The sequence below is a fragment of the Acanthopagrus latus genome, chromosome 16, assembly GCF_904848185.1.
Source record: "Acanthopagrus latus isolate v.2019 chromosome 16, fAcaLat1.1, whole genome shotgun sequence".
Lineage (NCBI taxonomy): Eukaryota > Metazoa > Chordata > Actinopteri > Spariformes > Sparidae > Acanthopagrus > Acanthopagrus latus.
In genome coordinates, this window is record NC_051054.1 from 5,173,733 (window position 1) to 5,186,690 (window position 12,958).

Below are 12,958 nucleotides of genomic sequence, written 5' to 3' on the forward strand. Positions count from 1 at the left end.
TGATGGGGGCGTCTTTAGGAATGAATTGTTCCTTCCAAGAGTAACATGTTTTGTTTTGTTTTAGTTTTTTTTTTCTTTTTGAATGCGTCAAATCTTCCAATTCTTATTTAATCTGGAGTGTAAACGCAACACGAAACAAAATGCTACTTTTTTTCTGACTCATGAATGGACACTTGAACGCAGCCACGAAGGGAAAAAAAGAAACCTCACGAATCTTAAAGCGGACTTAGGTGGTTCTTTTGCGTGAAGGCCTCACTGATGTTGATTATACATTGTGGAAGACTCGAGAAGCCGCTCCGCCGCAGTGCCGTTAAATTTTCATCCCTTGAGGTCAAACCTCAGTATAAACTTGCTAAATATGCATGACAGTGTTCCTGTACCGCCGGTGACCAGATCTACGGAGAGAGAAGTGCTGCAGCTGTACGTGAAAAGCAGTGAGCTCTATGATTAAAAAAAAAAAAAAAAAAAACTATAACCACAGTTTTACAAATGTACAGTAACAGTCTACCAAGCCAAAGTATTCACACACCAACACAAGCCTTTTGTTTACAAATGCAACAGATGCTTTTTTGTTGTTGTTTTTTTTTTTTTTTGGTTTTTAGATTACAGATGCTTCAACTTAAGTGTGTGAAGATGATGACAGAGATGTGGAATGAGGATCGTTTTCCAAAAAGCAGGGCCCCCGTCGCCCCGCCTAATAACAAACTCGCTTTGATTCCTCGGCGGCCGCGGAACAGCTACATTCCTCGGATTTGCTCGAACATTCAGTGAGAAAAAACGCAACAATGGCTTCACCCACCACCTCTGCACCACAATGGAAAAACCAAACACACGCTTTCCCCTCAAAGACCAAACACACACACACACACACACACACACACACACACACACATACACAGAGAGAGAGAGGATCACTGTGTAATTACAAAACTGCAAGCGGACTACAAAGTGAGTGATAATGTCGGCTGTGTTGTGTAAACTTTGAGCGGCTGTCGCTCTGTTTTTGTCTTTTCCACCCGGTGCTCTTACATGTCCCTGATCCAGAACCAACCTCCAAAACAGAACTGTGTACAACTAATAAATGCCTTTGCAGATGTGAAATCTTTTTTTTTTCTTTTTTTTTACATGTCATGGCACGATACCACTTTGTCACAACCATTGAAACTCGATTTTTTTTCTTTTTCTATAAAGTATACCTGGTTTTTAGAGCTTAAAGATGACAAACATTAACCATTTACCATGCTGATGATGCTTGTAACGCTTCATTATTTAACATACAGTACATATTTTGGCTTTCAAACATCGCAGATCGTAGATATTGTTATCTTTTTTTTAAAAACAGCACTAAACTTCAAAGAACAGAACGATCGTCACTAATGGAAGGGGGGAGAGTTCACAGATCTGGCTATACTTTTGAAAAAAATCGATCGTTGTCGGCGACAAACGAAAGGAAAAAAAGAAACCCGTCTGATATGAAACCAACAGCTGAGTGGAGGTTGGATGTGCCGAGGTCTCCTACAGTATCTGTACAGGTGTTTGTTTTCACAGACAAAAAAGGTGGGAGACAATGATAAGTGGCATCCATCGCCTGCTGAGGAGATGCTCTGACTTCGCCTATACATCAACATTATACAGTCCGTTATAGGTTTAAAGTAGTGGATGTATTGGTGGGCAGCACCAGCCAATACCAGAATAAAAGAGTGCCTGATGGGTGAGGATGTTCCTCCTCCTTCTTCTCCTTCTCCTCCTCCTCTTCCTCCACCTGTCCATCACCAGGAAGTCCCTGTTGTCTTATCTAATCAGTCCCTCTTCTTGTCCTGCTCCTCCGCCACCTCCTCCACCTGAGGCCCGGGGAAGGCGTGGTGGTACAGGTGCCTGTGATTGGCCGCTACATTGTACAGCTTGTAGAGAGCCTGTGGAGAGGAGAGGGAGATGAGTGGCAGAGAATCCAACCGATGTCACTCAGTGGCTACATTGCATTGTGGGTAATGTAGGCACAATGTTTTGAAAAGCAGTCCACTGGTCCTGCATGGCATTCCTATAATGCTGTTGTTATGGACAGAGTAAAAACAGCTAGAACACATTCCTCTTCTTTCTCAACATTACCCAGAATGCAATGAGGCCTCTATGTTTCATGCTGATATAACTTTATAATACAAATCTTTAAAGGCTGTTTCCTGGAGGGACTGTTCATATATCACTTATGTCCTGAATTAAAGAGCATTTTCCTCCTGATTACAGTGTTTTCTGATGGACGGTGTGATTAAAAAGAGATATCAAACATTCCCTCTTATCTGTACAAACCTTTGACACCAATATGTCAGCAGAATGAAACAACTATTTTGAGTCTGGCTTCATCCCACGTTCAGATTTATGTTCTGGTGATTCATGCAAATATCATGTCATGACCTTTTCCCTGTTGGTAACTCAATGAGAGAGTTTCCTGTTTTTATTTAAAGAAAAATTTAAGAAGGTTGAGCTCATCGATATTCTCACAATCCCAGCCTTTATTAAACATTCCCACTCGGATTGCTTCACTTACCTCATTTGTGCTCCCCTGCAGGAGGCGTTAGAAAGAAAAAAACATACATACTGTGAGCACATACATGCATTTATAACATGAAGTGTGTTCAGTGATCAGTGAATGCTGCTGTGATGAATCTCTGCCGTTGATTTAATGGAGGTTGTCGCCCTCTGGTGGTTCAAAGATACTTTAACACTGATGTTAATGATGAAGATGTGAACTAGTGAAGTGAGCAGAAAATGTCTAGAATGTTAGATTTGTGTGAACTTGTCCTCTACTTTCATGAATGCATATGTTTTATTTGAATTACCTGGTCCCACAGTGCACCGGCCACCTGGTCGATGACGGCGCCGAGTTCCCGATATTCCCCAGAGTACCGGATGTAGGCCCAGGTGCAGAGCGTGATCAGCGCCAGACCCAGGATCATGTTACACAGGCTGGCAATGATGTCCACGCCCACAAAGCCCGTGATGCCCGCAGCCACGTACATGACAAAGATGACCACGAACAGGGTGGCCGGCGTGCGGGCTGCGTGGAAAATGTTCTTGGAGTCATTGTGCTTGATGTACTGGACGAACACCTCGTCAATTTCTCCCTCCAGCTGCTGCAGGTAGCGGCGGCTGAACTCCTCGCCTCCCATCTTCTTCACGCCCCGGAACACCTGCAGGGCCTCCTCTCTGATGACGCTGTGCCGGGCCTGCAGCTCGCTGGGGGCCAGGAAGGGCCGATCACCCCCACAGACCTGGGGACGCAACAAGAGGGTCAGCAGTGGACAGTTTGGGTGGAGTGGAGTTTTCTTCTTCATTGCCTTTGTTGCTGCAATTCTACATTTGATGGCACATCCATGACAGAGATGAGAGGCGGACTCACTTGTCAAAACATTGTTCCATAGTGCCTATAGTAGCCAATAACTCCACAGGGTTCCTACCTCCTCCATTTTCTTGTTGTACAGATCCTTCGCTGCTGCGACTGCTGCCAAGTTGTTCGCCTCCGCTGTGGCCTTGAGAGCGAGAAGATGAAGTCATGGTGATCATTTATTTTAAGGTGACATTTAATCATGCAAGATAACATTAACTTTATTAACACACGTGTGTCACAGTGTGTGACAAGCTGATCCCCAACCAACTAGAAGAACAAATGCTGAGACACGTTAAAAGCTTAAATAAAACTAGAAGACTTCATACATTATAAACAAGTGCATACAAATGAAGAATAAAAAAGTCAACGTTGCTAGAAATCATACATAAATAGAATCTTTTACATAGGGCTGGTAAATGTGGCCTTAAAATTATATCACAACATTTATCTCGATATTTTGAAATCTCCTCAAAAGGACAAATATCACAATATTTTGGACCCAATACCTCCATTTTGATATTGTGACAACATGGTACAGACAAAATATTAACACACTGATTTTTGATAAATAATCACCAGTAATGTGGATATAAAAACTAACCAGGTTAAGGCAACGATCAGAACAAGTGGAGCAGTCTGGAAATGATCACTTTACTGTAATTCAAGACAACACTTATGGCATCACAAAATCTAAGATGATATATAGTCTCACATCACGATTAATGATATATTATAACAGAAACAACGTAGTTTAATCAATGGAAGGAAAATGTACCTGCAGCATAGATTTTGGATGTGGCAGCTCCTCCCCCTGGTATATTTTGATGTACGCCTGAAACAAAGAAAAATGTTGGATTTAGTTTAAATCTTGTGCAGAAACTCAGAGTTTGATAGTGAGTAGTTACACGATGAAAGGACGATGTGACTTCATGTCCAGTGAACAGAGAGATTCATTCAACTGTTTTATTTATAAAAAAAAAACGAAAGTACAGCGTTTAATTTAACACGATGGTCTTTTGTTCAGACCTTGAAGTACTCCAGCAGGCCTCTGCAGGTGATTTTGCTGCCGTTGATCTCCTTCACGTCGATGTTGCGAGGACTGAGCAGCCACGGCACCAGAACCTTCAGGTTGTTTAAGAAATCACCATCAATCTCTAGACGGCGAGGGAGAGGAAAACAGCTGCTGAGTGACTCCAGTACGTGCTGAAATTCAAACTGTCTTTGCTCGGTCATATTCAGTTTCTGGTGCAAGTCCAGGAAATAAGTGGGAAATATAAGCAGTTCAGAGCAGCAAACAGCTTGTTCCCCTCGGGCGCTGCTTCTCACAAAGCTCCAGCGCACCACCTGCTCCTGCACAATTCATTAATGCTCAACCCTGCACCGGCTGCGTGGTTACATATTTACCTCCACTGTTTGTCAGAAGGATTACAGAAAAAAACACAAGAATGATAGTCATGAAAGTTGGAACTGATGAACTCAATGTCGAGTTTCAGTCTCTGAGGAGAAAGACTGTGGAAGGCATCGACTGACTGACGGACATACAGAGGTGTTGGTTGAACTTCTCAACACTGAATGAAATAGTCAGACAGAGGACGAGTACCTGCAATTCTTCCATCAAAGTGCGGGTTGGTGGCCACTTTGAGGCCCGGGTGTGGCATGAGGAAACAGGAGATGTTGGTGAAGCAGGAGTGGATGTGTTTACGCACGTTCTGCAGCTCCTCGTGCTGGTTCTCTGAGATCTACACCACGAACAAAAACACACGTATCGAGCGTTAGACATTGAATTAGCCAAAACTACTCGTTATCAGTGAGATGTTCAACAACTGACCTTCAGTCTCTTCTCGAGGAACTTCATGCCTCCTTCCTGGCCGTAGGAAAACTCGTATGGAAAGCTCCAGTCTCGAACAAGGAAAATCATCGACTGAGGAAAGAGAAAAAACACGACCATGTGACTCTTGTTGATATCTTGTACTGTACATTATAATCAAATATTAAAATTTGCTTTTTTTCCTAAGTTAACTACAATTTGACATCTTTTCCATGACCAACCAGTGAAAATGATAAACTGTACCTGGAAAGGTTTGAGGAAAGTCTCCTCCATCGCTAGTCTGCCGTACTCGGTGAAAAGCTGAAACAAGATGGATGAGACACAATCTGTGAGGTTCAGTGTTATTTATTTTACATGATTTATGTCTGTACTTTAAGCCAAAGCACATATATACTATTCACTGAGGTTTCACATCAGGACCTTGCTCTCCATTATGCTCTGGTGTTGACACTTGACAGTTTTACCTGCAAGTGCTGAAGGTCGTCCTCTTGTACATTCTGTGAGATGTTGTAAACCTGAAAAAAAAGAAAAACATTCATTTACAGTTCAGCTTCACAAGTGGAAATTTGTAGTACACATTACATTTTAAAAATAATCCTCTGGTTTGTGAGATTAAAGGAACAAAACAGTCAAAGAACGAAAAATCTAAAACGTTCAGTGAGGCGTCACCTATAGGGACAGCAGTGTTATGAGCCAAATGCTAATATAAGCATGCTAACAATGCTAAATTTAGTAGATATAATGTTAACCATGTTGACCAGCTTTGTTTAGTCTGTATTATCCAAACAGAAGTTCAGCACAGATGATGGCTGATGGGAAGGGACCATAGTCACACAGCTGCTATTTTCCTCTGACGCAGTGTTGAAAACCTTAAATGTCCAATAAACGTTGGGAATCTGACAAGTCATTATCATTTCATCACCTCCTGATTGATGAAAAACCAAAACCCTATTTTGATACCTGCACATGAATATGCTAATTACTAAAGCTACATCAGACAGGTGAAGGTCACCGTACCTGCATGGAGCTTATCATGGTGCTCAGTGCGAAGACGGTGGCTGAATCCCTCAGCGTCGACTGGCTGTCGAATGTGCCTTGTGTGTCCATTAGCAATACAGCGACCTGTGAAATGAGACAGATAAAGACACTCAGTGACCTCTGCTGCGAGGTCATCCTGACGTCCGGCATGTTCTGAGGAAAGTGATGTGGTACAGAGTGTGAGGAGGATTAGAGATGACCTGGGACTCCTTTAATGACATGAGAAACAAGTGAGGAACCAGCTGAGCTCATCAGCTAGTAGGTTCGGTTCAGAGGGGAGATTTTTAAAGGAGGAAATATGTTTGAAAGGGACAAAAGAACAATCAGATAAGGTCAGATTTGAAGCTGACAACCAGAAGCGCTCTTGCTTTTTGTTTGCTTTGCTGCTGTCTTCAGTGCAGGCTAAAGATTTTGCTGATGCAGGCGTAAAAGAAGCTTGTAGGAACTGTCTAAATGCAAAACTGGCTTCCTTCAAGTGAGAATGTGAGCTAAATGAAAGATGAATACAAATATTAGAAAGGGCAGTGTGAAATAAGAGGCAGAGGTTAATAAAGTATCCATGTCATATTTAATCATGTCTCCTTGCACCTGCATGCGTTGTAACGGTGTAATAATGTTATCCAGCGACAGACTTCACCTTTCTGCCGTCTGGTTTGTCCACCAGGAACACCTCACTCCAGATCTGGATCCCGGTGGTCTCCCTCTCGGAGCCCCCCCTCCAGGAGAAGCCGGTCAGAGGCTCTTCGTTATCTCCGAGCCAGCCTTCAGACGCCTGAGCACAACGAGATCACAAGTGTTGGTGTCAGTGGATTAAAACTCTTACGGCTCCGTCTGCCAGGGAGGTTCTGTTTCCACCATGTCTATAAATCGGTGGGTTGGTTTGTCAGCAAGATTACACAGAAACTACTCAAGAGATTTCTATGAAACTTAAATAGACGATGGGTCTCAGCCCAGGATAGACCCCTTTGACTTCTGGTACGGATCTGGATTAATAGAAACTTTGAATGTGAAGCTGCAGCTCAGACACTTACATGGTTGTACATGTAACGCAGCATGAAGTCCATGAGGAAGGACTTGCCCTTGCGGAAAGCTCCGGCCACAGAGATGGCCACCACCTCTCGGTCTCTGACCTCCTCCGCCAGCAGGATGCGGCTCAGCGCCGCCTCGTCCAGCTCGAAGGTGTGGTCGTCTTTGACCAGCAGCACCTGCACGGGCCGGGCTCGTCCGTCCGGCTCCTCCTCCTCTGAGCTCCAGTCGTAGACATGTTTGTCACTGAGGGACCCTGGAAGACAAGACAGAGGGGGAAATGTCCAAATAATGACCTTTAATTATGTTTACATGCAGAGAGATGATCATGTTGATGATTATCATTGAGTCTGGTGATATTATTCTGCAGAATTAGACTTGAAAGACAACTGAAATGTTTTCTCAAGGAGGGAGTGAGGAGCTAGAACTTATTCTGGTGATAAGAGGTGAACTTAAATGTCCATTAGGAGAGGAAACAGGAAAGTTGAGTCCATTACTCCTTCCTGTTCGGCCCGGATCAATAGCAACGCCTGCAAGCCTGTTAATACTAATAATGAATCACATCATGCCACCCATCCCATCTGTTTATACCCAATGAGATCATGTGCATTCAGAGCTTTTTCCGGCACTTTCCAGGCCGTGACTCAGTGTGTTTCCAGTCTCTCTGCTGTCTTGCGTGGAGAGCGCGAGCTGCACGACCGTCCTGATGCAGAGATTTCAGCTCCTAAACCCCATTCATGAAATGTAAACTTGCATCTGCTGAGCTCAAAAATGATTCCTGAGTTTAGAGAGAAGGAAGTAAAACCCTCACACACATCTCTCTCTCCAATCTGTGAGCATCTAATTGCAAATTAAGCACGCGTGTGAACTCACAAAAAGCACAGTGTCAGATTAAGGGAGTAGCAAAATTTGGGAGGGTGCTAAAAGATTAATGCAGGGGGGGCCAAGGATGCACGGTGAATAATTTAAGGAGGAATCATCCAAGGTTTCCTCTCAGGCCTGAAGAAGACTGTCAGTTTGACTTCACATCCCCCTGCAAAAAAAAAAAAAAAAAAAAAAGGCCTCACCCGGCCCGGCGTGAGCCAGCCTGGTTACCCCGATCATGTTGCTGCCGCTGCTCTTAGAGCAAGCAAAGACGTCAGAAGCTGTTTCTGCTCAAAGTGGGTCAGAGCAGATAAACTCTCCTACTGACAAACAGCAGAAATCCCCCCTTATTTCCCTCAAACCTGATACAGTCATTCAGGCCATTTTTTTTCTTTCTTGCAGGCCTTGATATAAAGTTAAGAGTGATGTCAGTGACAATTGGGATGCTGGTAATTATTATCATGGTGGTGGTGGAGGTGAAGATGATGATGATGATGATAGCAAGGGTGGCTGCTGAGAAAGGTGATGCTGATGGGGATAAAGACAAGCTATTTACTGATGCAATATTACATAAGTTGATGGCAGATGCAGCACAGACATCATGGGGAGGCTCAGTGTGATAAACAATGAAATCAGAAGGTTATTTTCAGGCCTTTTTTTTGAGGAGGGGGGGCCTGAACCGACCCTACAGAGCATTTCCTGTATGCTGATGATAGGAAACACCTTCCAGCGCAGGTTTAGATGGCAGAACTTGTGTTTTTGTGTTAGATATTTCTTCGTTTATGCTTGACTGAGCGATATCCATGCAGTAAAAATAAAATAAAATAAAATAAAAACTGGTGTATTCCTTCACTAGCAGCGATATTAATTCCTGTTATTAGGAATAAACACACACTGGTCGCAATTAAGTCGAAACGAAAACAAGCCCCTCACGATGGAGCCTAGAATAAACATCTAATTGGCTGCAATGCTTACACCCTCGCCTCGGCAGGCATTAGAAGGAGAAGGAGGAAAAAAAACGTATGTGCGTCAAGAGGAAAAGCATGAAATATCAAATTGTACGTACACTCACCCCAGCTGTCTCTGTCTTTACGGTGCTTCGCCATAATACTGTCCTTAAATCCCTCTGTTTGTCCGTTAATGAGCGGCCCTAGTCCGCAGTCATGGGTGTAGGGAGGATGCTCAATCTCCAGCGAAAACGATGCTCGTATGGCAGGAGGATGATGGAGCTTTTTATTCCCAGCGTCCTGCGCCGCTCGCACCGGCCGCCAGGGGGCGCGGTTGTCTGTTGTTCCCACTGTGGGGGGGGGGAATTGCAGGTTTATATTGCGGGGGGGAAAAGGACGTGGCTCATCGCTCGTTGGATCAAACTGTGTACAGAGTGGAGGGGATGAAATTCACGTCAAGCATATTTTTTTTTTAAAATTTAGTATTGGAAAATACATGTTCAGCTGCTGCCGGTAGGTGGCGGTAACTACAAAGAGATCGGGGTCTTCTGCTGCCTTCGCGTACCATCGGGAATATCCACATTCATTTTTACTTCATACTGATTCATACCGGCAGCGGTGGTGTAAGTATTCTTCGCTCAGGTAAAAGCAGGTGTGGAATGTAACTGACTACATTTACTTGCCACGTAATGTAAAGTGTATGCTAGTTAATATCTCTGTTGAATACTGTACTTTTCCACTTGCATTTAGGATGGAAATGCTTTTATTTTTGTTTTTTAATTGGGCGTATGTCACCTTATAACCTTGATGTTAAAGAAAATATATCTCTGTTGTCATTTTCTATGATTTTAATATTTGTTTGTGACTGCGTGGGACCAGACCAGCTTTTTCGAGTGAGGCGGTCAGATTTTCCGAGGAGCCCATGAACGCAGCACGGGGATCCAGTAACTGCGAGTCCAGAGAGATTAGCAAGCAGCAGACTGTTGCTTTTTTTTTGTTGTTCGGGTGATTTTTGGGGAGTAGATTTAAGGGCAATACTTGACATTATTAATGTAGCTCGCCGGATATGTTACACACGTGAGTCCGAGGCTTCTCTAAAACTGTCGGCAGGAGGAAATGACATGTCAACGGCTAAACTTATTGCTGGAATTCTTGAACTCGACTGTGCTGCCTCTGCGCTGAAGGAGACGGAGTGAACAGCAGCAGCAGCCGCAGCAGCAGCCAACTGAAGTTTATTACTGTTTCCTCGATAACAAAGGGGGGCTGCTTTTCTCTACGTGCGATTATTCGACGCCATCGTACGCGGAAAGGTCTCGACTCGGATTAAAATGCAAGACGTACTCGTCCGAGGTGTTTGCATTGTGAACGGTAGGCACGGCTGAAGTTGGAACCAGCAGCGAAGCTAACTTAACATTTGCTAGCTAGCATTAGCTGCTAGCTGACTTGCCTGGATGCTAAGCCCCCCCCAAACTCACCCATTTCGACTGTCCTGTCAGACCTGGCTCTGGCTATTTGCTGGTCGTGCTAATGTTATACTCAAGCTAATGTTATTGTAGTGGTTTGTTTAATACTCTGTTATGAGCTTTCAACAACTTTAGTTTGCGTGTAAGTTAAGTTTGGGATGATATCAACGTCCTCATCTGTTTTGATGCCTTAAACGCACTTGAATGACATCTCTGTCAAACGTGTGTTACTATTTTGCAGTTTTTAATTAACTTTAATGTAAAGGCTGTCTTGTAAATCCTTATACTTGTCTCTTTCAGGACATGGATCACGGAGAACGGCCCTCTGAGTAACAGTGATTAACTCATATTCAGGATATTCGCTTCATCAAACCACCACCACCGCCGCCACCATCAGATTTGATCAAGCCAACTAAATGTAAAGAATCGTCTGGATCAAGCTACCATGGATATCTTTCCCCGGCCAAGCGGTGAAATCCAGAGGAGGAACCCTCAGCATGACTTTGAGCTCATTCAGAGGGTGGGAAGTGGCACATATGGAGACGTGTACAAGGTACAGTGAAGCTTGGGGTTCCCACAGCCTGTCACCAGAGCTGGACATATCTTGGCTTCCCATCAGATGAGTAATCGTCCTAATTTAAAGCAGAGTGTTGTACGATTTGGAAGACATGAAAACATGTGGTGAGCATATTTGACAGTAGCTGCTGAGGGAGGGCGAAGTTCTGCATCTACTGCTGGAGTCTACACTTACTGACAGAGCCATTTAAAGGTGCTATGTGGAAGGGAAAAAATGCCGCAAAAAAGTTATATTAATGTATTGCAGAGATATCTGCTTAAGTTAGCATGCTTACCAGTTAACCTCGGCCCATCCATCCTCATAATGGGACACCAAGCACCCAGTCCAGACCAGTAACTGCACAGCTACCTGAGCTAACAAGCTAATGGCAGCTGCAGTTAGCAGCAGTTGGTGGATACTGACATGCTTCCCCTTATTTGTTTGGATTATGAAACGGTGTCCAATTTAAACTTTTCTTACAATAATATCAGTTGGTAGATATAGCGTAAGTTTACTTTGTTGCAGTGATTAGTTGATTATTGAATTAGTAGATTGAAATCTGCAACAGCTTTGGCAGCTGATTTAGTCTACTGCCAAATATTTGCTGTGCATCTAGATATATTATCTAATTCCTTCAATATGGAGTAAAGGATCCAATTGCACATTAAGTCACATATTAAGAGTATGAATGAAGTTAAAGTGCAGAAGAAGTTCCTGAAAAGCAGGAAGAATATTCTTAATATTCTTGTACCAGAGCTGGTGTATTAACATGTTGGTAGCATTATAATGTTGCTGGTCAAGGTGGAGCTGATTGTAGATTGTTTTGGTGGATTCATTTAATATATAGCTAAACTTAACACTATATATGGTCACTCAGATTTTTAAAGTCTTCATCTGCAAAGTAACCACAGCTGTCAGATAAAAGGAAGCAGGGTAAAAAGTACAGTACTTCCTCTTAAATGCAGTAGAGTTAAAGTAAAATGGCACTGAAATTTTAAATACTCTACTGTGTTACCACCACTTACAAGTGTTGATAGCAGATATTTGCCTCATACTCCTGAATTGTATGGGCCCAAACACTAAAATGCAATCATGAGTTGATTCTTCGATTTGTAGATTTGAGTGAAAAATCTGGAACAGTTTTGGAATTTGATTAATCAGTCCATTGACAAACATTTGCTGGTTCCAGCTTCTCAGATGTGAGGATGGCCTACTTTTGTGGTGCTATATGATAGGAAATAAAATAGATTATATTTTGGTCGGACAGAACAAGCCAATTGAAGATGCCACTTTGTGCTCTGGGAAACAACGATTTGCGTTTTCTCAGTTTTATATGTTGAAATAATTAATTAATTAAGTCAATTAATCAAGAATATCATCTGCAGATTAATCAGTAATGGAAACAGCAGCTGCAGCTCCTGATTTAGGTTGTGTAAATATTGTGATGTAACTAGCAGTTGTCTCTTCCTGGTTGTGCAGGCTGTCTCACGGTTAGCTGAAACAATTTTCTGAACTTGTTTTACGGTTCAGGTTGTGTGAACACTCAGTGCTTGTACCTGCTTGTCCTTTTTATCCACATTAATGTTTTCTTTTTTGTGGTGGAGACAATATTACCCATCCCTAGTCCAAATCACCAGTATTAACTCTAGCAGTAATTATTCCCAAAAAAGTGATTATTGGATTATTATCTGATTTTAGGGTGAATTAACTTTATTGAACTTAAGTTGTACAAATCACCCTCACTATGGATGACACAATGATGCATGCTCATATATAGGCTACATGTTGCCAGATTATCAGCTGTATGTAGAGCGAGAAAACATTAGGAAGCATTCAAGTACTATATTTATTTGC

The 12,958-nt window shown here is 42.9% G+C and overlaps 2 protein-coding genes across 11 annotated transcripts in view; one reads left to right on the forward strand and one right to left on the reverse strand.

Annotated features, from left to right (window-relative positions):
• Positions 1-64: 64 nt before the first annotated feature.
• On the reverse strand, positions 65-9,439 carry atl1 (atlastin GTPase 1). Of its 4 annotated transcripts, none has more exons than XM_037071562.1 (14): positions 9,205-9,436; positions 7,280-7,530; positions 6,886-7,020; positions 6,228-6,332; positions 5,675-5,725; positions 5,454-5,510; positions 5,211-5,303; positions 4,983-5,121; positions 4,409-4,536; positions 4,158-4,214; positions 3,453-3,524; positions 2,835-3,266; positions 2,543-2,557; positions 65-1,913 (listed from the first exon to the last, which is right to left on the reverse strand). In XM_037071562.1, the coding sequence occupies exons 1-14, from the start codon at positions 9,242-9,244 to the stop codon at positions 1,800-1,802; spliced, it is 1,689 nt and encodes a 562-aa protein (XP_036927457.1). In that variant the 5' UTR covers positions 9,245-9,436; the 3' UTR covers positions 65-1,799. The 4 variants fall into 4 exon arrangements, with proteins under 4 accessions (XP_036927457.1, XP_036927458.1, XP_036927459.1 ...); XM_037071563.1 differs by having other exon boundaries at positions 9,211-9,435; XM_037071564.1 differs by lacking the exon at positions 2,543-2,557 and having other exon boundaries at positions 9,205-9,439.
• A 551-nt stretch (positions 9,440-9,990) lies between these two features.
• Positions 9,991-12,958, forward strand: part of map4k5 (mitogen-activated protein kinase kinase kinase kinase 5) — a 30,710-nt gene continuing 27,742 nt past the window's right edge. For 3 of the 7 annotated variants that reach the window (XM_037071543.1, XM_037071546.1, XM_037071549.1), the window contains exons 1-2: positions 9,993-10,453; positions 10,849-11,101. In XM_037071543.1, the coding sequence (XP_036927438.1) occupies positions 10,994-11,101 (108 nt within the window). In that variant the 5' untranslated portion in view covers positions 9,993-10,453; positions 10,849-10,993. Of the gene's footprint in view, positions 10,454-10,848; positions 11,102-12,958 lie in introns of all 7 variants that reach the window. The other 4 variants (XM_037071545.1, XM_037071548.1, XM_037071547.1 and 1 more) reach the window with 3 other exon arrangements.

Coding starts and splice junctions, on each gene's coding strand:
- atl1 (XM_037071562.1), bottom strand. CDS start 9,244: ATGGCGAAGCACCGTAAAGACAGAGACAGCTGGGGTGAGT. Junction 6,333..6,885: donor ACAAACCAGACGGCAGAAAG/GTGAAGTCTGTC, acceptor CTCATTTCACAG/GTCGCTGTATTGCTAATGGA. Junction 4,215..4,408: donor GCCTGCTGGAGTACTTCAAG/GTCTGAACAAAA, acceptor TCTTTGTTTCAG/GCGTACATCAAAATATACCA.